Source organism: Trichoderma virens (assembly GCF_000170995.1).
Source record: "Trichoderma virens Gv29-8 chromosome Unknown TRIVIscaffold_4, whole genome shotgun sequence".
Classification (NCBI taxonomy): Eukaryota; Fungi; Ascomycota; class Sordariomycetes; order Hypocreales; family Hypocreaceae; genus Trichoderma; species Trichoderma virens.
The window spans coordinates 1,350,086-1,374,472 of record NW_014013745.1 but is presented as its reverse complement, the minus strand read 5'-3'; the positions used below and the strand labels follow the sequence as shown (position 1 = coordinate 1,374,472).

The following is a 24,387-nucleotide window of genomic DNA, read 5'->3' as shown; positions in this document are numbered from 1 at the left end:
CAGGAACGTGTGGCTGCTTTATTACTCGGTAGCAGCAACTTAGTCACGGACTAGTAGATATAGTGATATTCACATGCCGAGCCATCGCCTTGTAAGTGTTTCAAGCTGAGCAACTGAAGAGGTTCGGATGCTGGCATTGGTGCTCATCCGGTGAGCTGATACCAACCAACCAATTACGTATCATGTCTTGCAATCCCGTCGATTTTCTGCAGCTGGCGTTGCTCCTTGCAGAATAAAGCGCATTTGAGTTGGCACTACCCAATCCGAAGCTTTTGCGGTTCCCTTTCATGGTGTGAGTGGTAATGGCATTGAAATGGCTCATAGTAATAAAAGAAACCATAAAAAGGAAAGGAGAGAGAAGCTGCAGAAATGTCTGTGCTGTCAGGCAGACGACAAGATTCTTCGTAGGGCATGGATGAGTTAGTAGTTACATGGAGTTAGCATTATTAGGTACCTAACAGGAATTGGAGTCGTGCGCCTAAGAGGAACCACTTGCGCGCTGTAGAAAAAAATTTCAGCATCAATGACCACTTGCATCCATAGAGTAGAGCTAGGACAAGACTCGACCTCAGGAAAAAGACATTGAAGAGCAAAAGTGCCTGTGGTGTTAAGCACGATAGGGCGCACTTTCGGCTTTATATGCACTGGACCAGAATTTCTCTCACTGCCATTGGCATGCTGTTGAGACTCCAATCGTCGATATTTTGATTTGTGGGCAGCAGTGGCTCCTCTCCAGCGCCTTCACCCCTCTCGCGCCGCTGAACCCCTCGCCCCAAACAAGTCGCCCAACCGCAGATTTGCCAAATTGTCCAAACCGACCTCAATTCTCTCCCTTGTGGTAGCAAATCTCGTCTTGCAGCACTGGCAAACCGGTCCTGGGCGCCTGAGCTGCACTCGAACCCTCCTGTTACGGCCACCGATCCGTATCCTTTGCTTTTCCACGGCATCCGCGTAGCACCGAAAATAGCGACGCTCCGTCAACGCCAGCTGCAGCATCAATCGGCCTGCCAACGACCTCGACGCCCCGTTGAAGCCTGGCCGAGCTGATTCGATCGTTCGCGAGACCAGGCTCGATTGACGCCTCCTCGCCACCTGGGCCCTGCTTTCACATTGCGTCGTACATCACTCCACTAGAGAGGCGCGCGAACTGAGGTCTACAAGTATGCTTCAGACACATGGCGGCCCCCAAGACAACCGTATGTTTGGACGTTGAAGCCAATCCTTAGCCATGACGCCGTGACTGATGCCCGTCCCATTTCCAGGCACCGAGAGCAGCACGAGGGACGATGACAGAGGACACGACCGAACCATGCAGCCTCTGTCGTTGCCCAAGAACCGCAGCACGGGAAACCTGCACCTATCAGCTGACCCGTCCGACCGCAGTCGATACCGAATGTCCTTTGAAGCCTCGTCGGCCGGCATCATGGACCACGACCCAATCACCAGGTTCGTCCCTTGGCGGCGGCGTGTTCCGCACCAGACTTGTGCCATGGTAGCTCGCTTTTGTTTGCTGACCGCGCGCTCCGATCAGACCATCTCCTATTACCGACCACGAGCACGGCTTGGGGCTCTCTGGCCTGCGCCGTATACGACAGCAGCATCCTCCCTCCCGAGCGCCAACCCTGCCTAGCTCGAATGCATCTTCACGCAGCCCTTCAGTTGTTGCGCTCACCCGCTCTACCTCCATGACTGCAATGCTGAGCAGCTACGCTACAACGCCTTTCGTCGGAGCGCCCACATCTCCCAGCTTCTCCGAAGACCTGTCGCGGTTTCCTTCCGAGTCTCTGCACTCCTTCTCCTTCGCACATCAATCGGAGGATTTTCTGCACAATCGTCAAAATGTCCTGAAGCGTTCCCTGGAGTTCATGAAGGACCGCATGGGCCTGACCATGACCTCGACTCAAGCCGGCCTTGCCAGCGCCCAGGCCAGGGTTTCGGGCGATGTCGACGCGCAGCACATGCTGGAATTTCTTGCACGCGCGCAAGTAATAGGCGCAGGGAACTTGCCAAATCCCGATCCCACGGCCCTTGCTCCTCCGCCATTGACTGGTCCGGCTGGCTTATCTGCTGAGAATGTGTTTGATATGCAGTTTAGCCCGAGAGCATCGATCGTGGATTTAACGGCACCTGACTTCACATATAAAGCTTCAAAAGAGGGTCCCGTTCGTGATGAAGAGCCAATACTCACCACCAGTGCCGAGCTGCTCAACAGGGCAGCTTCTGATGCCAAGCTAAAGCAAGAAGACTCAAGTAGAGCTCACGCTGGCGATGATGGAGCTGCTTCAAAGATGCCACTCCCTACCTCAAGACCGGCCAACTTGAAGCGGACCATGACTGACACCCTGAGTATGGCTTTACAAGATAAACTGATGGATACCATGTCACAACCTTTTCTTCCTGGCGAGCCGCTGTACGAAGAGCCATTGGCCTCACCAGGGTCAACGATGCAGCCTACAGCACAGTTAAAGAGCTTCTCCGCTGCGGTTGGCCCCGCGGTACACGGACATACGAATAGATGGGTACCAGCCGCCCAAGCAATCTTTACGACAGAGGCAAAGCCGCCTTGGACTATTTTAGCGGCCAACGATCTGGCCTGTCTTGTTTTTGGTGTCACAAAAGCCGAGGTTCGAAAAATGGGCATTCTGGAGGTTGTACAAGAAGAGAGACGGTCATGGCTGGAGCGTAGACTTATGCAGCTGAGTGACGCGGATCTGGGCGAGGATGGTGACGGTAGCCACAAAAGTACTCCTGCTGCTTCGGCCGCGTCCGCCTTGCTGGGCGGCAGATCGGGAATCACTGCTCAACTGCTTAACAAACCCAACTCGAGAACCCCGCCGTCTCAAGTGGCATCCCCAAGACGAGCCCAGACCGTCCACAGCGGAGATCCAAACCCGCCGACTACACGTACCAGCGGCCATCATCGCAACAACTTATCACGCGGTGTTCTGTTGTGCGGTGATGTAGTTCCGATTCAGAAGCGGAATGGTGCTACCGGATCAGCAAGTCTCTGGGTCAAGGAGAAGCGCGTGGGGCTGATCTGGGTGCTTGAGGAAATTCACGAGGATGTGGCGCACATAGTGTTGGATGAAGAAGGTATCGTGCAGTCCGTTACAGGAGCAACCGAGCCTATTTGGGGCTTCAAAACCACAAAACCGGGTTTTGATGTTGCAAAACTTATTCCACGGATACCGCGCCAGGGCATTGATCCTAATGAGGGCGAGATTGACTTTGCCCAAACAAGTCGGAGGCGATACTTTACATGTCCCAACTCCCACAAGTCGAATATTCCATGCGCCATTGAGCAAGTTCGTGGAAAGTTAGAGCTGCGTGTCTCAACTTTTCCTCACATGGCTGGCATCGTTGTCGTGGAACCAGAAACGTTGAAGATTCGTAGCTCAAACTCTGTCTTCTCTGGCGCTTTGTTTGGTTACGAGAAGCCCGATGGCATGCCCATATATTCTCTCATCCCCGACTTTGACAAGATCCTTGCCACACTCACAGAAGAAGACGGGCTTCAGCTGCTGGATGGCATGGTCGTTCCAGAGCACAGGTTCCGCAGAGCGGCCGCATTTTTCGCCTTGAAAGAACAACGTCCTAATGCTGCCGCGGCCTTTCTACAGCCCGAGGGCATACCGGCGAGACATCGAGACGGCTCCGAGTTGAAAATTGACGTGCAGATGCGCGTCGTTGAGAGCGAAAAACACATCGACATCATCGAAGAGAGCGATTCGGACACAACTGAAGGGCACGACACCCGAGGTTCTGTTTCACAATCAGAGCTGGTTTTTGCTTTGTGGATAACGTATTCACGGCACCTGCACACATCGTCTCTACATTTAAATATGGAATCTCCCGATCACTCTGTCGCTATAACGCCGCCTCATCAACCCTCACCAGGCCAAACTCCTGCACACACCCCGATGGAAATACCTTCAGACTCTGATGAACCCAAGATCGAGGCTGTCAAGCAACCAATCATAGCGATGGCCACTGCTATCCCCAAACAAATCAAAGAGGCCGCACTTGACGCTGCTGCAAAATTTACTGGACATGCCAAACTAGAGCCGCCAAAGGAAGCCCCGAAGCCAGAGAAGTCTGGGGACGATGAGCCTGAGCGCAAAACTACCATTGATGACTATACCATCCTTGAAGACATGGGCCAAGGAGCTTACGGTCAGGTGAAACTTGCTAGGCACAAGAAGACAGGCAGGAAAGTAGTGTTGAAATATGTGACTAAGCGTCGTATTCTCGTCGATACCTGGACACGGGACAGAAAACTCGGAACTGTTCCCTTGGAAATCCACGTCTTGAACTATCTACGAAAACCCGAGTTTCGACATCCCAATATTGTGGAAATGGAAGGCTTCTTCGAAGACGACGTGAACTACTACATTGAAATGGCTCCACACGGTCTCCCTGGCATGGATCTGTTTGATTATATTGAGCTTCGCGCAAATATGGATGAGTCTGAATGCCGGAGCATTTTTGTTCAAGTTGCCCACGCTGTCCACTTCTTGCACACGAAAGCCCAAGTCGTTCACCGCGACATCAAAGATGAAAATGTGATCCTTGATGGCGAAGGAAACATCAAACTCATCGATTTTGGTAGCGCGGCATACATCAAGAGCGGCCCTTTTGATGTGTTTGTGGGCACAATTGGTAAGAATTTTATTCTCCCCCCCCTTTTTTTCTTCATGCCGATGCTTACCTTGAAATTCCCGCAATCAAATGCTAACCACCTTCTCTCTAGATTATGCCGCACCAGAAGTCCTAGCCGGGAAGCCTTATGGCGGCAAAGAGCAGGACGTTTGGGCTCTCGGCATCCTCTTATACACCATCGTCTACAAGGAGAACCCTTTCTACAGTATTGATGAGATTATGGACCGAGACCTCCGTATCCCCTTCATCATCAGCGAGGACAGCATCGATCTGATCCGCTGCATGTTGAACCGAGACGTTGCTCAGCGGTATTCCATAGAACAGGTGCTGGATCACCCGTGGTGTAAGGCACATAAAGCCAAATAGAACGGGGAGACGGAGCAGATATATATATATTTTTGGTGCATCGGCGGGGGACGGACATAGACCCTGGAAGGTCACGATACATCTTTGGTCATGATACCCATGAAGTGATACACATTTTTACTGGGGAGGAGATTTTGAAGGGGGAGCAGCAGCGTTTGGCTAGTGAGAATAACGGAGACGATACATACACGCGAGACGTCCTCATGGAATGGTGACTACGACAATAATACGCACTTGATCATAAGCGACACAACTAGGGAGGCTGGGGAAGACTCACGTCTTGGCCGGGACAGGTTGGGTGAATAGGGGGCATCGGTAACGGGGTGTGGAGTTTTTTTTTCCTCCCCTTAACATTGTTTATTCGATTATTTAGGTGCAAGGGAGATTTGGTGTTGTCTTTTACTTGTTCCATCGTCTTGTTTCTTTCGTCATATTTTCCGCTGTGTTCAAAGGGGCCGGTTTCATGTTGTTTGGCATTCAAGAGCGCGAATATTAGGAATAAATACATAAAGCAAACCTGGATTATATATATATTATACACACACGCAATTACAAAAAATTCCTTTCCCTTGCTAAGCTACATAACCCCCTTCCCCTAACAGAAACAGGTGGAGTTTTGGAGAGATCAGACGGTATCAATCGAGTTGGTATGGTACTTGGTAATGGTAGTTCTATCCATCGTGATAGATCCAGGAATTCTTCAAAGTAGAATGATTGAAGCCATTTTGTATCTCAACATCTTGATATCGCATAGAGTTATCACCGGCAATCACCACACTTAATGATAGTTCAGCTCCGGATTCGCCCTGAAACTACAGCGACAACGGCATTCTGGCACCGGACACTCAGCGTGCCTCGCAAACCATTCCCTGGCGTGATCCAAGTGCAGCACGTGCTCACATCGGAGGCAGAAGGTCGGAAACCGGCTCGCCATGCGAGTCTCCTCCCTCTCTTCAGGCCTATCCGACCGCGGCACGCCGACAACCTCGTAACACAGGATACAGCGAGGAAGGTGTCTCCCGCAGTTAGGACAGCTGACGCCAGAGTTGATGCTGGTCGCGAGCATGGGATTGCGCGTCTCCATGGTGGACGAGGGCACCACGGGCGCTGCGTTGTGGTGATTGGCGAGAGATGTGCTGGCATCGCAGTAGACACAACGGAGGGCAATCTGGCGCGACGAGGGCTTGAGTGCAGGGACGCCATCACGCTTGGAGCGTTTGGTAGACTCCACCTCAAACTTGGTGCGCTGGAAAAAGAAGCGATGGCGCTGAAGATAGGCGCGGTATGCATTCCGCCACGCTCGGCAGCGGATGTCATCAATGTATCGAGGAGCGCAGATGGACATGACGAGCGTGGCGGTCTGGAAGTCGTTGAACTTTTCTACATAGCGAGCAAAGATATCCACCATGGTGTCAGTGATGCCAGTCAGACAGATGGCTTCGATGTCTCCCTCGTCCACGGCACGGGAGACTTGCTCGTTGAGCCAGGCAGTAAGCTGGTCATCGGTGAAGTTGCGAAACGCAACATAGGCTCTGTCGGCAAGGGGCAACGAAGACTGGTTGGCGATGATGGTCCAGTCACCCGTAGCTATCAGGGATGATATCGCCCGAAGATACGGGTCCGTCTTTGACGCAACTGCCTCGTCAATGTCCAACTTCTCTTTAGGAAGCTGATTGCCTTCTCGGCCTATGAGCTGCAGAGCTAATGAAACGAAGAGCAGCTCCGGATGCGATGGGCTAGCTTCTTTCAAAATCTCCACTGCCAGTTTCGTGTCGCCCCTGAAGAGAGCTCTAGAGGCTGCCATTGTATGGATACCCGCTGGATATTCTGGGTCGGCTTCTCGATCCAGGCCGCTAGGGTCGTGATTCTGGTCATCGCCCCAGCCGCATATTTCAAGGCATAGCTGGCGATGATGAGGCTTTCTCGTCACGACGCCGTCAAATTTGGGCAATTGGCGCTTCTTACAGTATGCCCCGATAGAGCGTTCCCAAGTATAAGCATCGGGAACGTGACCACCTGCAGATACGCGAGATGCTGGGTTTCGGCCTTTTTTAGGTGTAAAGTTTTTGATTAGCCTGGCCGTTCCTCAAGCTTTATTCAAATGTTGCTACTCACCAAGATTGTTTGTCCAGATTGCATGCACTCCCAAGTAACTGAGGTCCATGTGAGAGAGCATTAAGCCGCCATCATCTGCGGCTCGTTCCGCGTCTAGCATCTGCTTAGCAAACCGAGAGAGAGAATAGCGTTGAATATATGGGGCACTCACCACCAATCCAATCCCAGACGAATCTCTTCCAAGGGTCGTCAGACGTTACATTCCTGTTGGTTACAGCATCAAACAGGTATCTCTCCTTGGCACGGAAAAGCTTTACGTGATCCACTACAGACTGTGCTTCTCTGGGAAGCCCAGATGCGGAAGCAAGAGTTCCGAGAAGTGCTTCATGGATCTCTCTGCAAGAGCCAATGCCATTAGAGCTAATGGATGCGGAGCTAGGTTTGCCGTTACCTAGCCGCCTCACATCACTGGCATGCGGCTGGCCTTCGTCGGGCGAGCTAGGAGCAATGCTCTCATCCCGTACATAATTGCGTAGACTGCGAAGCTTTTCTGCAATTGTCTCGGCCTTTTCAAAAGTCTCGGGCAAAGGCGAATTGATCTCATCCACAGCTTCGACAACAATGGATATTGGCGTTTTTGGGTCCAGAGCCTTCTCGATGCTGGCCTCAACATTCACCCTGTCCGGCCCAAATATTGAAACATCAGACAGGTTTTTCTCGATGATTATAGGGGCAAGCATCTTGGGCGCTTGTGTGGCCTCAAACCGCATTAAATCTTGGTAAGGTGTTTTCTCTAATCACAAGTTAGCACATCAGTAGTCAAAATTGGACTCGAGTCTGCCAGTACCTTCAAGGCCGCGATGAGGGGCTTGCCAAGGCACAAGCTTGAAGATATGATCGGCCGTACGAGAAGACTGTTCCAGGATATCAAACCCGCCATTTGCCCGCAAGACTAAAAGTCTAGGTCGTAGTGCAGCTGAACCTAGCGTCACCCAATCAAATGAGACAATTCTGTCATTCTTTCTAGAGTTGTCGCGGTATGAAACATCCATTTCGTGAGATCGCTGTACTTTAAGCAGCTCAGGGCCCTCATGTGGGACGGCGTCTGACGACGGGAGTTCTTTGTTGGTTTCCAAGACCTTGAGCTGTCCGGTGCGGGACAAAACAGCTAGGAGACCACGGTGATCACGGCAGTAACGAAGAGAGCGGATGAGGGAATGCTTCTCTTCAGCCATGGAGGAATCAGAATCGGTATCAACAACGGTGTCCAGGCGCAAGGCTCCGCCCCAAGGGAGCTCGTCTTCTTCAACGGCTTGGATGTAGGTATGAGAGGCTACGGGGCGAGAGGTTGCTCTCCGATCCCATATCATGACTCCAGGATGGTCAAGGGCTGAGGATGCGAAGTAATTTTGATCGGCGTAGTCGATTGCTAGGTTATTATTACACTTGGTGTGGAAAGTGAGGACGCCAGTTGGATCTTGATGTCAGAAGTAAGCACCCTTGCCACTCGATAACAGATAGTCTAAGTCTGAAGAGTTTCAAAATTGATACTGCACTTACCACGAAGATCGTGTATCCTGACTCCCTGGCCCTTGATGCCGGCTGCCAACACTTGGGGGCTATCTTCGAAGAACTTGATACTCGAGACTGACACACTCGGCTCAAATCTCTTGGGTTCTGAAAGACTGCCCCAGTTATCAGGGAAACCTTTCCCTAGAGATGTCACAGACGATAGACGATGGACATCCCATACTTGTAGACTTGAGTCCATTCGAACACGATCCAAACCCACGGCCAAAAGGCCAGTCGTATTGAAGGAAACGGCTTGGCAAGTCCGTGCCATCTTAAGCCCCAATTCAACATATGCATTGGAGTTATCGTCGATCCTCAAAAGGTTCACGATTCCGGCGCCGGTGCCAACGGCCAACAGGTTTGGGTTCTCGGGAGACCAGTCATACGTCGTGAGAGGGGGGAAATCGTCGTGCCTGCTGCCCTTTGTATAGTCAAACCTCCCAGCGCGCGCGTGGCCAGTGGGCTCGTAGAGCTGAACAACGCGATGCTGCAGGTTAATATGCACAAAACTATCGATTGAGGCCTTGGGAGACCACTTGACAAGTCCCGGCTCGGGGCGATCCATCTTTGATGCTGTGTCGGCGATGACGATTCATCGACTGCCGATGTCTTGGCTAAGTGGTGAGTGTACGGCCCGAATACTCAAGGTTTCCTCTAGAACTGGTACCAAATCACAATCTCCACTGGCATCGGCCTTGAATTGCGTCAGATCGTCGACAAAGGCTCCTTTGGCGGCGGGTCGACTCAAACGCATAACACAGATGAGGTTCCGCTTCTAGCCATGGCCTGACGCTGGACAATAGACGAGGTCGAGCTTGCTCTAAGTTGCCATCCCAAGACGGCCAAGGCTCCAGAATGATGTCTTTGGGAGGACAAATATTATGGATGGCCCAGAAGAGAAAGTGAGAATCACCAGGAAGAGCCGTCGCCTGGTTCATCAGCTCAGCAGCTTTCTAATTGAATCGTCTGGGAGCCAGCTCTTGAGCTTTGGGCGGGACAAGCAGCTAGAGTAGCAGTAGACACCCCCTGATTGGACAGCTAGTGCTGGAGCACTAGTCTAGATTAAGCTTTTCACCTGATAAGATAAGAAAAAGTATTATGGAGTTTCATTCTGGTTTCCTTCCCTCAGTCATGCGCCCAGAATTAAAAAAAAATAAGTTGTTGACAACGGGAAGCATTGACAATCGGGCCAAAGAGGCGTCTTCTGCGTCAATCTTACGTTTAATACCTTGTTGGCCCATACAGGACAGCAGCAACAGCCTCTTTTTCGCAAGTCACAACACCAATTCTTCGATTCGTCAAGGCAGAAACCACAATGGGCACCAAACGGCAGCACGATGAGGTAGAGTCGCAAGGCGCGGCATCTGGAAAGAGGCAAAAGTCATATATCGGCCGCAAGCGACAGGCACAAGAAGACTCAGGAGCCAAGAAGCGCATTAGGGCGATTGAGAGAAGCCTGCGACGAAATCGGGACATGCCGGCCAATGTGCGAATCGACCTCGAACGAGAACTGGCGTCACAGAAGCAAATCATGCTAGACAAGGCATACAAGAAGAAGCGCAGCACAATGATATCCAAATACCACATGGTTCGATTCTTTGGTGCGTGGAGCCCTGCAGACCGATTCTGCGGCCATTCCTTTGGCTCACTGCCTGCTGCATTTACTGACGGGTCATTTAGAACGGAAGAAGGCCTCGAGACTGGTGAAGCAGTTGAAGCGACAGCTCGAACAGGAAAGCGATGCGGACAAGGCAGAAACCATACGGCGCAATCTCCATATCGCCGAAGTGGATGAAACGTATACCCTTTACTTCCCCCATCTCGAGACGTACGTCGGACTATACAGCTCCACAGCCAAGAAGGGAGCCGATGAAGAAGAGACCGAGGAGGGCAAGCTTGCGGCCGCAAAGGCAGCTCTAGAAGCGGAGAGACCACCAATGTGGACAGTGATCGAAAAAGCCTTGGCTGATGGGCCTCCCGCATTGGAGCAGCTACGAGACCGAAGATCGCCAGACGATACGGGCGAGATTGATACTACACAGCCACCAATCAGGCCGCGACCAACAGCCCCATCAAGCGCAGCCGAACCACGACACAATGGCCCCTCCCGGCACGCTCGAGGCCAGCAACAGCAGCGACCGGGCAAAGGGCCGGACACATCATCTAGGCATGGCGACAAGGACATACCACAAGCGCATAACCGGCGAGAAAGAAGAAGGCTAATGCGGGAGGCCCAAGAGGCTACCAATGATGAGGATGACGAGAATGGGGACGGCGGCTTTTTCGAGGGGCTTTGAGGCAAGGTAGCATCCGGCTGCAGGTATCTTTATGCGCACACGAGGTGCGGCGTACAGGCAAACATGTACATGCTCGTAGATTTGATCTTGATTTCCATGGGGCTCGCTTGGACTACTGTAGACATGAGGCTAGTCGCCTCGTACTACTATAGTATAGTAAGAGGCATGCCGCGACATTGTATGTATTTTTGGTAGATGCAAGCATCAAGCATTTAGCGTTTTCTCTCTTGCATCTCCAGGTTCTGCCTTGTTTTGTGACGCACCGCAAGGATCGAGTTTAATTGCGCCACTGATTTGCACCAGGGCCAAGGCTGCTGCATGCCCCTCACCAGCTCAAGCTTCCCCAGGCCAATCAACTGGGTGCTGAGCCCAGAGCCTTGATAAACTTGTAAACTCGGGAGGCCCGCAAGGCTTCGTCTGCTTCTGCCTTCGCACCCAACCCAACGCCCATTACATTGCATTGCGTTGCGGATTGATTTTTTTTTTTGGAGATTTTTTCTTTTTTCATTTTTTTCTTCGTCCATGATTGCTTATTTATTATGCGCCGACAGCCTCGCCCTCCCGTCTCTCTGGGCCGCAGAGCTATAAGTTCCAGGCGCAATCGCAACCGCACTCAACATCACAGTGTTCATCGCAACCAGATCCAAACTCGCACACGCAGCAGCAGTTCCAGGTCGGTTGCGGCCCAGCAACGCTCCTCGGCTTCACCTTCAGCCCGCTTCTACTCTGCCTTGTCTTCTCTCATAGAGTCCGCTGCCAAGGAAAGCAGAGACACCGTCATTATGGCCTCACAAAGCTTCGCCGTGCCGTGGCACCGCATCAAGCTCTGGGTCGAGGCCCAAGAGAAGGCAGAACAGCAAGGCCAAACCCCCAGTATGACAAAGATACAGCTCGCTGCGCTTTCCCAGCTTGTGAATTTCGTGGAGGTTGAGCCGGACATTGGCGGCCTGGACTACGTGAGCCTTCTCATTCGTGAGCATCCCCCCCAGCAGATGAGCCGAGAATCAGAGCCGGTGGCTAATTGCATCTTGTCGCAGAGCACATCCAGTATCAAAACAAGAAGAGCAATACTAATGCTTTGGCCCTTCCCACATATCAAGACGTGGGGTTAGAAATTCCCATCAATGGCAATTTCAATATGCGGTGGAGGACAACATGTTCCCTGTCCTCTGTTAGCCACATGGTTTTCCCTTGTGAGGGTCATGGCATTTCCCGGGGCCAACAGCCACCGTTGTTTGCGACGAAAAAGGTTTGTCAAAGTTCTTTCTCTTTCCTTTCCCCCCCTTTCTCTCTCTCTCTCTCTCTCTTTCTCTCTCTCTCTCTTTATATATATAAGAATAAGACCTTTTATCTAGTGTTAAAGATTCAGGGCAAGGCTAGAAACTAACAATCATACTTTTACACAGGCGTCTAAACAATATGCTGCAAAGCACGCATTGGCATATCTTAAGGCTGAAAAATCACCACCGGCAGATACAACAACACCCGTACCAGTACCAGCACCAGCACCTACTACTGCACCTGCACCTACTACTGCACCTGCACCGCCTCCTAACCCAATCTCCGGTGGCGTTTCTCTCAAACCAGCCACCCCTCCTGTGTTGACAAGCCCAAAGGCGAGTGACAACAGCGTCAACACCGGCTCCTCTTCATTGGCCATGCCTCCAGGAGACGCCGGCGGTGCGACTCTAGTATCACCACCACCAGCAAGCGGCGGGGTGACGGCCACGGACGAACCTTTGGCTGAACCAGCCGGATCGATCACGCCCGACGCAGAGTTGTACAATGGCGAGGGTCCTTCCATCCTGAAGCAAGTTGCTGATGAGGCAAAACGCCTCAACTTTGGCTGTCCCACGTACAAGGTTGTACCTGACCTAGAAAAACCAGGATGTTGGGTTGGGACAGTCACCTTCCAGAATGGTGGTCGTGTACCGGATAATATAGCTGATATCACGGGAGCGAGTTCAAAGGGTGCAGCCAAGATGCTTATGGCCGAGAAGTTGTACAAGTATTTCAAGACGGAGTTGGATCGTAGGCATGAGGTCATCAATTCCTTCGACCCAGAGCCCACAGAACGCACAGAGCCCTAGAAGGAGTTGATACGGTAGTCGCGATGCTGGCGCTGCTGTCATGCTCACTACGAAGGTTGGCTGGGAATTGGTGTTGGGTTGGCATGACACGTTTTCTTATAGCACTCATTATTAGGCACTCATTATCAGGATACCGTCGATGATATTTTTTATCCTTTACTTATTTTTTTTATCATGCTGATAGCATCACTGTTCTTGTCCTCTCACTGCCGTCCTCGCCCTCGCCCTCCTCCTCCTCCTCCTCCTCCTCCTCCTCCTCCTCCCCTCTTACCACCCCCTCTAGGCCCCTTGCCCGACGGAACTTTTCCCTTGATCCCCTCGGGAAGGCCTGATAATCTCTCCCCGTCCTCCCAAAGCACACCAACATCAATATTCCGCCCCGTGACCTTCTTGAAGTAGCTCGTGCTCAAGATGCCGCCTTCTCCGCCTTCGGTCAGCAAAACTCCATTGTCGCTCTTCCACCACTGAATGCCATCCTGCAAACTCTTCTCCACGTCAATTTCAATCACCAGCTCTGCATCCTTCCTCATGCCGCTCGTGACGCCCTCTTCTGGCGTTCCCGTGGAGCAGTGGATGTGATTTCTTCCCATGACCTTTAGCCCTCCAGACTCTTCAATGGCAGGCCAAAAAGCAAAGTAGGTCCCGTGGAGAACCCTTGACGGCACGTTGCCGGCCTCGAAGGTGATGGGCTCAAGGAGGGCGGCGGATTCAATCTTGATGGAGTGGCCTTGGTTGGCGCGGATGAGGTAGTGAGATGGAGCCGTGCTGTCATCTGATGGAGCAGGTTCGACGGTGATTGATGAGTTTAACTTCATGGTGAAGCGCTGCTTTTCGTTTGAGGCAACGACTTGCTTGATTTCGGCAAGGGTGACGTTGAGAGACCGGATGGGACCCCATTTCAGCTGCGGAAGTATTGTAGTTAGAAAAACATAAGAATGATGTAAGAAGTCGGAAAAGAGAGAGAGAGAGAGAGAGAACTCACCACTTCGTCAAGTGCTGCGAATCCCTCCGCGTCAAGCTGGATGCCGGCATTTGCAGCCTGATGCCTCAACAGCCTCGACAGCGCCTTTGACACCAGCACTTCTCTGCTCTGGCCGCCTCCTCCTCTGCCGCCTCGACCGCCGCCTCTTTGCTTCTTTCCGTCTGCGAGCTTGGCCTCGATAGCTATCTGGGCAGAGATGCTTGAGCCGTCCTCCTCGAGAGCGCTCATCTTTGCTGCGCTGTGAGAAAGTGCCCTTTTTGATGTTGGTCTATGAGATGTTGGTGTGAGAGGGCGGAAGGTGTGTGCCGGATTCGCAGTAAAAACCTGAAGATGGCGGTTTGCCGCTGTTAGACTGGGAAGCAAAACAATGCGATGTTTGAAACAGAAGTGGTGAGATGCAAGACTAAATCTGCCGGCGGCCTCTGCAAATAAATATCCAGACAGGATGGTCATTTACATTTAAAAGAATCAGGCCAATGCAGCGAGTTTGGGGTGCACTTTTTAGTGCCGTATGTGGAAGTCCTAACAATTGAAAGTACAAGTACAGAGTCGGCGTGACTCAGCAAGGCTCATCGCCACCTCCCGCTACTAACTTCTCCGCCAAGTGCATGGATGTTTGTAAACTGCCTTGCGGATTTCTCATCGAAGCAACACGGCATAGCCTCATCGGCGGCTCATTTGCATTGGATTTTATATTTATGTAATGGGAATGACATTAATTATTAAAATATTAAATTTACTACACTATTACACCAAGACATCGCATAGTTGGCCGTATAATTTATTACAACAAGGTACTTTCTAGATGTTACATTTCAGTACAAATCAAGGATTAATAGTGCTGATTACGAGCCATATACCTGCAGTTAAAGTGCGAAGGCAACAGCCATCGTCCGTCTCTTCTTCCACCTCTAAGAAACAGTGTACCTATAGGGATTTAATATTTAGTTTATTAAACTACCTATATAATAGTAGTGCCATATGATGCTCTAAGCGGTCAGTGAGTCAATATGTTCTCTGATGAAATCAGAGCTGTTGCTCCGGAAATCATCCTTTCGAAGGGTGTTCCCCAACAGATTATACCACAGAAGCTGCTTGTCCTCTGTCCACTTTGGCCAAGTGACATTTACAGCAAGTCCCTCATTGGGATCCATATTATACACAAAGTTGATGTAATACGTTCGGCCGGAAAGCGAGGGAAAGTAAGTGTTGTTCTTGCTGAAAAAGACACCCGTGTCTGATCCGTGTTTGGTCCCAAGGAAGTTCAATAAATAGTCGTAGGATGCAAACGACGACCAAAGAGACAGGCCTGGACGGACTGATATGGTTTCCAGCGTCCAGCGACGTATCAAGGTAAAGACGATGTCGCCGAGAATAGAGGCGATTCTCTTTCTGCCTGGGTAGGGGAGCAAGCCCTCGTTTGTACCTGTACGATACGGGCTTCCGTCTTCAAGCTTCTCGCTGTAAGTGCTCACAAAAGCCTTGACCAGATCTCGGTCGGCATTGTGGAAGTAGAGAGATGAAAGGTAGTCGGTGATTTTATCTGTCGACCCCATATCTTTCTGTAACAGGCTAAACAAGGTTCCTTCGTCTTCCTGCGAGCCAAAAATCATCGGCACGGCATGGAACTTGCCCTCCCGCGCCAGGATATGAGGACTCTCCGTCAGGGCCGTGCCATCTGGCCTTGGGAGGTACGACAGAGCCAGAGACTCGTACGATATCAGACCGGGAACTGAGTTGGCCGCCGCAGCAAACTCTTGGTTCGACAGGCCACGGAGACATGCCAGAGAATTGGGGCCCTCGCAGTTAGCCTGCTTCACGACGTGGTTGTACAGCTCCTGCCCCTTGGCTGAATCCACGCGATCGACGGGAGTGACAGATCCCGAGTTCATAATGGCAGCGCGGAAGAGAGGCTTGCCCTTGTAGGTGGCATTGCCATCATGTAGAATCAGCTGGTCGAACACGGAGATTGAGCCAGCAGATTGTCCCCAGATGGTCACCTTGGAGGGATCGCCACCAAAGGCAGCAATGTTGTCAGCCACCCATTCAAGACCCATGCGCTGATCTAGAAGGCCAGCGTTGGCGCTTCCTTCACGCAAGATTTCAGCTCCAGGCATGAACCCCCAGCCGGCAACCCGATAGTTGACAGCCGCAAAGATGAAGGGCTGGCCAAGATCGATGCCAGTCTGGACGAGCTTGGTGGGTTCATTGACTGCCGCCGATGTGCCTCCAATCATGAAGCCTCCTCCGAATATGTAGAAGAGCACGGGGAGGTTGTCGCCTTCTTTGGTGCCCTTGGGCCGATGTATAGTGACGGTCAGGCAATCCTCAGATTGGGCATCTTCAGCCGTGGGGATGCCAAAGGAGTCGCTCACAGCTCCCGCTGCGATGGCAGCCACCTGAGGACTGGTCGAGGACAAGCTGAAGATGGGTCCCTGGGGACACAGCTTGGCAACGCCCGTAGCATCAAAGATCCCGAGGTGAGTAGAGAGCCTTCTCGGCGGCCTGAGGCGCAACTGGCCCGTCGGCGGATCAGCAAAAGGGATGCCGTTGAACACATCAATGTCCTGAATCGATTCACCGACGATGGTGCCGCTGGGAATGGTAACATTAACCAGGTCTTGAGCAGTTACAGAACTTGACAGCAAGCTCAAGGCCAAGGCCGCCCAAGTAATGGGGTTTTTCATTTTGCTTGAAATGCAAAAGGATAGACAGACGTAGCGCCGATAAATATGTGTATTGATCTTAAAAACAAAGGTACCGACTGAGGATTCAAGAATCTCTGAGGGCAAGCACCTCGTCTTAAATAACCAAGCCATACAATACACATCCACCTGATTTGAAGGGAGCCGCCGCCAAGGCAGTCAATGCCATCATCCAACCAAGACTCTCTGTCTCGGCCAAACTCTCCCCTATTCATCATCACCAACTTATGTCATCTAACACCCCTATTCATCATACACCAACTTATGTCATATAACAAAAAGTAAGAGCGCTTGCTCGGAGATTCGCCATCTTCGTTCCGTGAGACAGGCAGGGATTAGAGACGGCATCTAGGCAGGGATTAGAGACGGCATCTGAGCAGCTAGCACTCTGGACATGAGACATCGTCCCCGTGCGACGTCAATCTCAGACATTATATGATAATATCGAGAGTCAATCTGACTACATTGCCCTTGGCTATGGGTCCAACTCCGCATTCAGGCGTCCGTCAGTAAAGCTTATTCTTAAGACCGTCAGACCGCAAGTCCATTCATAATTATGTTACTCAAGGGAGGCCCGATATGCCCACTAACAACCACAGTTATCCATTTGTTCCAAGGTATCACAAATCCAGAAAGGGAAAAAGAAAAAAAGAAAAAAACACGACAGTCATCAGGTTCACAGTTAGATAAAACTAAGTCTTATTAAGAAATTCGCACACACGTTGATGCTATATTTTGCTCGCTCCCTTGAAAAGAAAAAAAGTAAACCGATCAAAGGCAAAACACAAAAACAAAAAGCAAAAAAGGTATTGTAACTCTGCGCCCTCCCCCTTTTTTTCCCAATAAGACTTCACGGCCTGCCTTTCAACCAATCCACTACTTCAGAAAAAAAAAAAGTAAGCTGTTTAAAAACCAATCAAACTCCTCTCTTCGCCCGGAAAAAGAAAAACGAATTGTGTGGTCTAGGCCACAGCACACCAGCCCCCGCAAGAAAAGAAACAAAAGCTTTTTTATGCTCGATAAAAAACAGACCAGGTAATACACATGTTTTGAATGGAAAAATCAGAATGGAAAACAAAGAGAATTTGGCTCCGTGAAGGAAGTCAAGCAGGCCGTCCGTCGTTAGGTCGTCAAGCCAGTAGTTCTAGAAGGAAATGGTTTGGCATGTATGCTGATTGATGATTTGGACAATAAAAGAAATATGAGAGAGTGACAAGATATGACAGAATTAGAGACACACAATGAGAGTGAAAGAGTGAGAGATTGAGTGAATTAGACGAAAGCTGACAGAAAAAAATAAGACGCTCGCAGATGAGTTTTTGAAAAGAGAAAAAAAAATAAAGATTATGTATGGTACAGATCATGAATCTAAACGTGTTGTCGTTTAAGGTCATCTCAAGCCATTTGTGGCTGTGGTCGAAGAGGCCGGGAGAACCATGCTGTCCCGGTTTGCTCGACGAATTTGCAGGCTACTAGTTCGACTCTGTAATGAATGATAGGTGGAGGTACGGTCCGAGTTATGTTGAACCGATAGATGTCGTGAAAGGCGGTTTTCGGCAGGTCTCTCAGAGCCACTCTCGGTCCCATCAGGCAGGGATCTCTCCAGAAACTTTCTGGTTGAGGGCGTTCCTGAAGTAGACGGAACGGTCAAGCGAGAAGGCTGCAGGTTCGAGGATATGAATCGTCGTCGGCTGAGAGCTGACGGTGGCTGTGGCGTGTCGGCTTCGGGCAGGGGAGTTGGGGCATCAGAGACCCGTTCGGAGACACGTAGATATTCCTTCGTAGCTCCTCTAGACCCGCCGCCACTCACTTCGGTAATGGCCCTAGATGGGGCTCGGAACCTAGATCCCTCGTCTTCCTCGCCGACAGTTCCCCGTCGGTTACGGACAAGGAATGAAGTTCTTCGGCCGCCGTCGTCGGAGTCATCGCCAGCCGCTCGTCGACGCAAAAGCGCAGAGGAGCGCCTGCCATCCTCCGGCTCCTCAGTCACCGCTCGGCGAGCGCGTGACACAATAAGCGACGCTCTACGAGCAATAGATTCGTTGGGAGTTGTTGGGGTGGAAGCCGAATTCCGAGGGCTAGTCACAAGACTTCCGTTCAATATCATGTTCCTTCGCTCCTCGAATTTGGACATGGCTCTAGGGCTGGTGATGATTTGCGTGGCCTGATCAGGCACGACGCTGGAGCGGCGAGAAACCGAATAAGTCTTGCTGTTCATCATAGTCGGGGTTTTAGGTGGCTCTAGGTGCGCACTCCGGTCCTGGTTCGGGCTAATCTGTGTCATCACGACTTGCGGGATTGTTGTTGCTGCGGGTCGAGAGGGAGTACCCTCTCCAAGGGCGATGCAAAGCTCAGTCAGGCTGCGGCAAACGCTGTCTGTCCTACGGCGGAGCTGACGATCCGTGATTGCAGGACCACCACCACCACCACCGACCACGCTGGCAGAACCTGATATGGGACCAGGCTGACCAGGTGTGCCCATCATGGACGACAACGCAAGGGCATCATTCGCCGCGGTTTCAAGCGCGCGATATACTTCCGGGCTGAGGATTGTCTTGATCTTGGTCAGAGCCGAGTGCAGATTCGAGTGTGCCTCTCGCTGTGACGACGTAGAACTACCAGCATCTGTCTGCTGCCCGGCTGCCGATTTCTTAGGCGAAAGAGACATTGTTGTAACGGTTGTCGTCGCTGTTGGCGGTCTCTCTTCCGAGGCTTTGATCAATGCGGCCGCGGAGGTGGGGGGCAGTTTCCCAGTCAACTCCAGACGATGGATTCGCGATTTCAGTTCATCCAGCTCGTCCCAAACAGTAGATGGCGCATTGGTAGATGTAGTCGATTCAGTTCCCTCGGCCAGATTGCCGGCTTCGAGGTCATCGTCATCGTCATCATCTTCCTCTATCTCGAAAGAACGCGTTAGAGGCGATGGATTGTAAGTCTTATTCTGACTTTGAATAAGCACAGTGGCCTTGTGAGAAGACGAGCGCGCCGAGCTAGAGGCTGGAGCGTCAACCACGGATGACCGTCTTCGGCTGTACGGGGAGTTTTCTGCAGCCTGGTCCTGGAGGCTTGCAGTCCGGGGCGTCATGAGTGACGGTCGTAGTCCTGAGCCGTTGGATCTTGAAGGTGTGTCTTCGGTGGAACGAGAGGATGTAGCCTTGTCTCTGAGCTGGCTGCGGTAGGCGCTGCTGGTCCGCGCGATCTCGCTTGTCAGCTCGTCTTCATATCTAACTGAGCGGCTTCGATCTCGATCCTGTTGGTCAGAGAGCCGGCGGTTCACCGAAGGAGGGGACATGGGGTAATGAGAGCTGGGGTGATAGGAAAGCGGGCGCCGATTTGTAGTGCGATTAACTTGATACTGCTAATAGTGACGAGTTAGATTCCCAAGTATCCAAGACAAGGAATTTCTTTTCATATTCTTTTCTTCCATTGACCCATTTACTTACTGATTTACCGTCATTCGCACTATCAGCTTTTGAATTGCGCGCTGCTTCCTCAGAAGCAATTTTTAAGAAAACATCGCCCGTGTCATCGCCGTTGGTGCCGTGTCTGGATGTGGGAGGACTCCTTTGGAAGAAGTCTCCGTCCAGAGCGCGAAGAGTGTGGTCGTCAGTTGAATCGACATAGCGATCTTCCACGTCGTAGGAACGAGAGTTGTAGTTCATGTCGTCTACCGAGCTCTTGCGAGAGCCCGAAGATCGAAAAGCTCGAATGGGCGGAACGCGAACAGCAGTCGAAGCCGTAGGCTGGCCGGCACTGGCGCCGTTTACCGGCGGTTTATAAGAGACAGGTGGGCGCTGCAGCGACTGGTCCTGGTTTTCATCTGAAGGACCCGACGAGGACGGCGGCTTGTAGGATGGCAAATCCGGCAGAGTTCGAGCTCGCACCTTGATGCCTGGCTTTGGGTCCGGGACAACTCGAGTGGTGGGAGAGACTGCTTCTTCGATGGCCGCCTGGCGAGCGCTGAGTGACGTTCGCGGTCCGTCGGGCGTCACTCTGCCGTTGGCGTTTGTGCTGCGGGATGCGGGCAAACGGCGACTGCTCTGCTTCAGAGAAGAAGAGCGCGCGACACTGGAGGCCTTGGTCGACTGCGCAGCTTCGTCGGCGAGTCCGTCGGGAAACGACACGGGGCGCCTGACTCTCCGTTCCTGCTCGACGATTGAGATTGCGGGCTTAACAGACGTCTGGTACGAGGCTCGAGGGCGCAGATTCGGGCGCGGCGGCGATACAAGCGGTTCTGCTGTCTTTACGGACGCGGGCAGCGACTGGCGATTGCGCGCGGCAGCGGACGGCGTCAGGACCTTTGTCGCGGCGTCGGATCGCGTCTTGGAGTCTCGCCGGTCGAGCTGCGAATCGATCGAGCCAACAGGGGCTGTGAGGCGTCGGGGGGAGAGAGGCAGCGGCTGCTTGGCGGGCTGGGTATTCGCGGCAGTGGGAGCGTTCTTGATGTCAGCAAAGCGAAAGGACGGCAGCTTGGAGGAATTGTGGCTCTGGCGATGCGAGTGCAGGTTCGACGAGGGGCCTGTGATGGAGGCGGGAGGCGCTGCAAGCGTTTTGCCTGGGAGGCTGGCGGCTGTGGAACTGGCGTAACGAGCCGCTGTAAAACTAGCAGTCTCCGTCATGTTGGCGCTGGGCAGCAGTGACTGTACAGGTACTGGGCAGTACAGCGTTGGGTGGTACTAGCAGCGTGTACATGGACCGCCGGGCACCGCGTCGCTCATCAGCCACAGCGAAGGGGGAGCAAGCAAAAAATGAAAAAAGGAAAGAAAAAAAAAAAGAAACGGCAAGAAAAATGATGGCCCGTATTCAGAGCAGGGTTGCCTGCGGTGGGCGACGTCGGGCTTCAAAGCGTCGAGCGGCGGCCTTGCGATCTCAGTTATCTGGATCTGGGCTTCAGGTGTCTCGCAGCAATCGCTTGAGGATTGGGCGCCTTTGGGGGTGCCTTCGGGCGTCCACGGTGGCTACGGCCGACGGTCGAGTGTGTCTGGGACTCGTAGACTTGGAAATAGGCGCCCCTTGCTTTCATAGCATGGCAGCTGTGCAGGGGTCCGTCTCAATCGCGAGACAGGAAAAAAAAGAAGCGAGCTGAGCAGGCGCCCAAGCCGCGGAGCAGAGCGCCAAAGCGGTCGTCCCAAGGTATAAAAAAAAAGGCCGGAAACAAAGCAGTGCAAAGCCGGTGTCAACGAGCGTACGGAGGACCGAGGGCAAAGCACGAGTACACGGGAGCACAGCTGGGCGCGAGCAAAAGCTTCTGGGCGAGCGGAAGTAGAGAATGGAAGAGTTGGAATCACGGTGAGTGTCTTCTGAAGGGAGGGGAACGCGAGGGGGCTCCGTGGCGGCCCTGGACCTCAACGGCGGCCCAGCATGCAGCATAAAATAGGCTAGACAAGCATTGCTTCCCCTGGCAGAAAGACTGTGGACATTGAAGGACTGCAAATGGGCTGCCATGGGGGGAAGCGTGGCATGGCCTGTGATGTGGGTTGCTGGCACGTATATGGAGTAATGCGCGCGATATGATGCTGGGCGGCCACTAATAGCACTCACTAATACCGCAGTACAGGCATCATGACATGACATAGCCTTGAGCGCGACGCAACGGCAGCATGAGCAACAAATGCAATATCAAGAAACCTGCTAGTGCCTACTTGGTGCTAATCACAAACTTGCAGTACAAGTATGCATGTCAAAGTCAAAGACAGCTGGATGATTCGGCTGTTGCTTTGGGGCCGTGGGGCGTTTGCTGTGCTGGCCGGGCCTCTGCATGCATGAGTACATAGTAGCACTGCGTCCCAACCTCTTAAATAACGGCACATGCACGAGGATGGAGACGGAAGCAGCAAATCTGGTTCCACGGCGGTGATCATGGGAACAGGCCACTATGTGAGATTCGACTCGTGCCTCTCCCGTCCGGATGATTCCCACAGTCGACGTCAAGGCAGCAGGCAGGCGTTAAGAGCTTGCGTTCGGCAAGACGGGCGGTTCGCGAATCAATCGAGCTGCCGGGATAATATGGGATTGGATGGATTCAGAGGTGTGTAGTTCCAGGCGTTAGTGCCCTCTGCTTCTTGATGCTGGACAAGGTATCTACCTGGTATCTACTGTCCAGCTGTTATTTGGTTGGTACCCAATCCAACTCTCGGCAGTGCTGGAGGTACTACCTCTGGACTTGACCTCCGCACCACCACCAGTACCTTATTAGTACGTAGATACGGAGATACCTGATTGAGGGGAGGGCATTCAGGCTCGCGTATAATATCATCAGGTCAAATTTAATTCGGTACCTATTGAGAAATTATATTGAGTGCTTGTATTGGCCAACAGAGGCCCAAGCACGGGTGGAAAGATGACGCTTGCGAGAATCCCGACCCTACCCAGGCTTGGCCATTACATGCATTTTCTCCCAAAGCAGCTATCCCTAGTCTCCAGCCCTACCGGAGGCACTTACTTGCAGTTTGCTTCCACAGCTTCTCTTCTTCTTCTCCTTCTTCATTCCTCGGACCCTTGTTTGGCTTACCAATTCCAGCGTCTATGTCTGTACGTCATGAAGATGAATATGTACAAGTAATATAATAGCATGACAAAAACGTGCCCTAGCCCGCCGCCAGCACCCAGCACCCAGAACCCAGAACCCAGAACCCAGAACCGAGCCGCTTGAAATTCGCGACACTGCGCATGGGGCCATTTATTGCGGTGGATCGTCCGCGTGAGGAAAGTGCGCTAGTCCGCCCAAGGCATATTGAAATCCCAAAGCAATTTGAACTTACGAAGCTCCATTGCAGTGACAGCCTCGCCTTGCCGGCAATGTCAAAAGCGGATGTGCGGCCATGGCCCTCGCTGAACTCGGCAGATTGCAATGGGTTTCAGCTCGGCCTAAAGAGTACATCATACGAAGTACCGACAGTGAGGGCGGGCGTGGAACCCTGTATTCCCGACATATCAACAAACTTCGAGTACATACAAGTATACCTTGGCTATAGGGGTTCGTCCAAAGGCGGGTTAAAGGCTGTCAACCAACGTTTGGGTATCAGGCCTTGCGAGGGTTCTCAGTTGAACTAGCCCGTTCTTGTACTTCTTTCATTTACGCCCGCGGAGTATTGCACACTTTACGGGCAATATATATCGCGGGTAGCGGCCACTTCATCTTGTTGATTGCGAAGCGCCAAGCGAACCACCGTCCTAGATTGGGTGAGATTAAATTATCGAATTTGAAAGGGCCTGGCAAGTTTGCCTAGCTCGCCTGTTATTCATCACGCTCTGCAAAAAAAAGAAAGAAGAAGCAAACAAAGGCGTCCCCCGCTTACAGTGCAGAATTGCTTTTTCCTCGATGCCAATCTGGACCGATCCGATCGCCTGTGCGCTCTTTACCTTATCTGTAACACGTACGGAGTAATACTTCCAGGGCTGATGGAGTGGCCGTCCGGAGAATCCTCTCGTTGGCCTGCTGCCAACAAGCCTAACTGCCAACTGGGGAGCTTCAAGGTGGAGTAATGGTTCATGATGGCTGCTGCGACTTCATCTCACGAGGCAGCTCGTCCATACATGTGTCAAGGATCTCCGGCTGGGAGGCAATTCTCGGTCTGCATATAAACCACTCAAGGTACAGCATCCTACTAACTACTCTGTCCAATGGCATTACACTAATATGATAATGAGCGTAAACGGGG

The 24,387-nt window shown here is 52.1% G+C and overlaps 8 protein-coding genes across 8 annotated transcripts; 4 read left to right on the top strand and 4 right to left on the bottom strand.

Moving 5' to 3' along the window:
* Positions 1-1,162: 1,162 nt before the first annotated feature.
* On the top strand, positions 1,163-5,025 carry TRIVIDRAFT_30406 (uncharacterized protein; the record flags this gene model as incomplete). Its single annotated transcript, XM_014103372.1, has 5 exons — positions 1,163-1,196; positions 1,263-1,446; positions 1,532-2,162; positions 2,232-4,659; positions 4,751-5,025. 5 exons carry the CDS (start codon positions 1,163-1,165, stop codon positions 5,023-5,025), a joined length of 3,552 nt encoding a protein of 1,183 aa, XP_013958847.1.
* Positions 5,026-5,803: 778 nt separating this feature from the next.
* On the bottom strand, positions 5,804-9,217 carry TRIVIDRAFT_31520 (uncharacterized protein; the record flags this gene model as incomplete). Its single annotated transcript, XM_014103371.1, has 5 exons — positions 5,804-7,110; positions 7,141-7,233; positions 7,292-7,873; positions 7,928-8,557; positions 8,641-9,217. 5 exons carry the CDS (start codon positions 9,215-9,217, stop codon positions 5,804-5,806), a joined length of 3,189 nt encoding a protein of 1,062 aa, XP_013958846.1.
* Positions 9,218-9,967: 750 nt separating this feature from the next.
* On the top strand, positions 9,968-10,706 carry TRIVIDRAFT_130140 (uncharacterized protein; the record flags this gene model as incomplete). The annotated part of the gene is made up of 2 exons (XM_014103370.1): positions 9,968-10,253; positions 10,333-10,706. Coding segments are annotated over 2 exons (660 nt in total), but the record flags the coding sequence as incomplete, so codon positions are not given.
* A 711-nt stretch (positions 10,707-11,417) lies between these two features.
* TRIVIDRAFT_215640 (uncharacterized protein) lies at positions 11,418-13,213 on the top strand (the record flags this gene model as incomplete). Its single annotated transcript, XM_014103369.1, has 3 exons — positions 11,418-11,921; positions 11,987-12,198; positions 12,356-13,213. The coding sequence occupies 3 exons, from the start codon at positions 11,489-11,491 to the stop codon at positions 13,037-13,039; spliced, it is 1,329 nt and encodes a 442-aa protein (XP_013958844.1).
* An 83-nt stretch (positions 13,214-13,296) lies between these two features.
* TRIVIDRAFT_168495 (uncharacterized protein) lies at positions 13,297-14,403 on the bottom strand (the record flags this gene model as incomplete). The annotated part of the gene is made up of 2 exons (XM_014103368.1): positions 13,297-13,941; positions 14,022-14,403. Coding segments are annotated over 2 exons (873 nt in total), but the record flags the coding sequence as incomplete, so codon positions are not given.
* A 543-nt stretch (positions 14,404-14,946) lies between these two features.
* Positions 14,947-16,776, bottom strand: TRIVIDRAFT_84609 (uncharacterized protein; the record flags this gene model as incomplete). Its single annotated transcript, XM_014103367.1, has 1 exon — positions 14,947-16,776. One exon carries the CDS (start codon positions 16,706-16,708, stop codon positions 15,011-15,013), a length of 1,698 nt encoding a protein of 565 aa, XP_013958842.1.
* Positions 16,777-18,116: 1,340 nt separating this feature from the next.
* On the bottom strand, positions 18,117-21,345 carry TRIVIDRAFT_61420 (LPXTG-motif cell wall anchor domain protein; the record flags this gene model as incomplete). Its single annotated transcript, XM_014103366.1, has 2 exons — positions 18,117-20,084; positions 20,170-21,345. The coding sequence occupies 2 exons, from the start codon at positions 21,343-21,345 to the stop codon at positions 18,117-18,119; spliced, it is 3,144 nt and encodes a 1,047-aa protein (XP_013958841.1).
* Positions 21,346-22,534: 1,189 nt separating this feature from the next.
* Positions 22,535-23,779, top strand: TRIVIDRAFT_199234 (uncharacterized protein; the record flags this gene model as incomplete). Its single annotated transcript, XM_014103365.1, has 4 exons — positions 22,535-22,754; positions 22,830-22,921; positions 23,045-23,257; positions 23,318-23,779. 4 exons carry the CDS (start codon positions 22,535-22,537, stop codon positions 23,777-23,779), a joined length of 987 nt encoding a protein of 328 aa, XP_013958840.1.
* Positions 23,780-24,387: the final 608 nt, after the last annotated feature.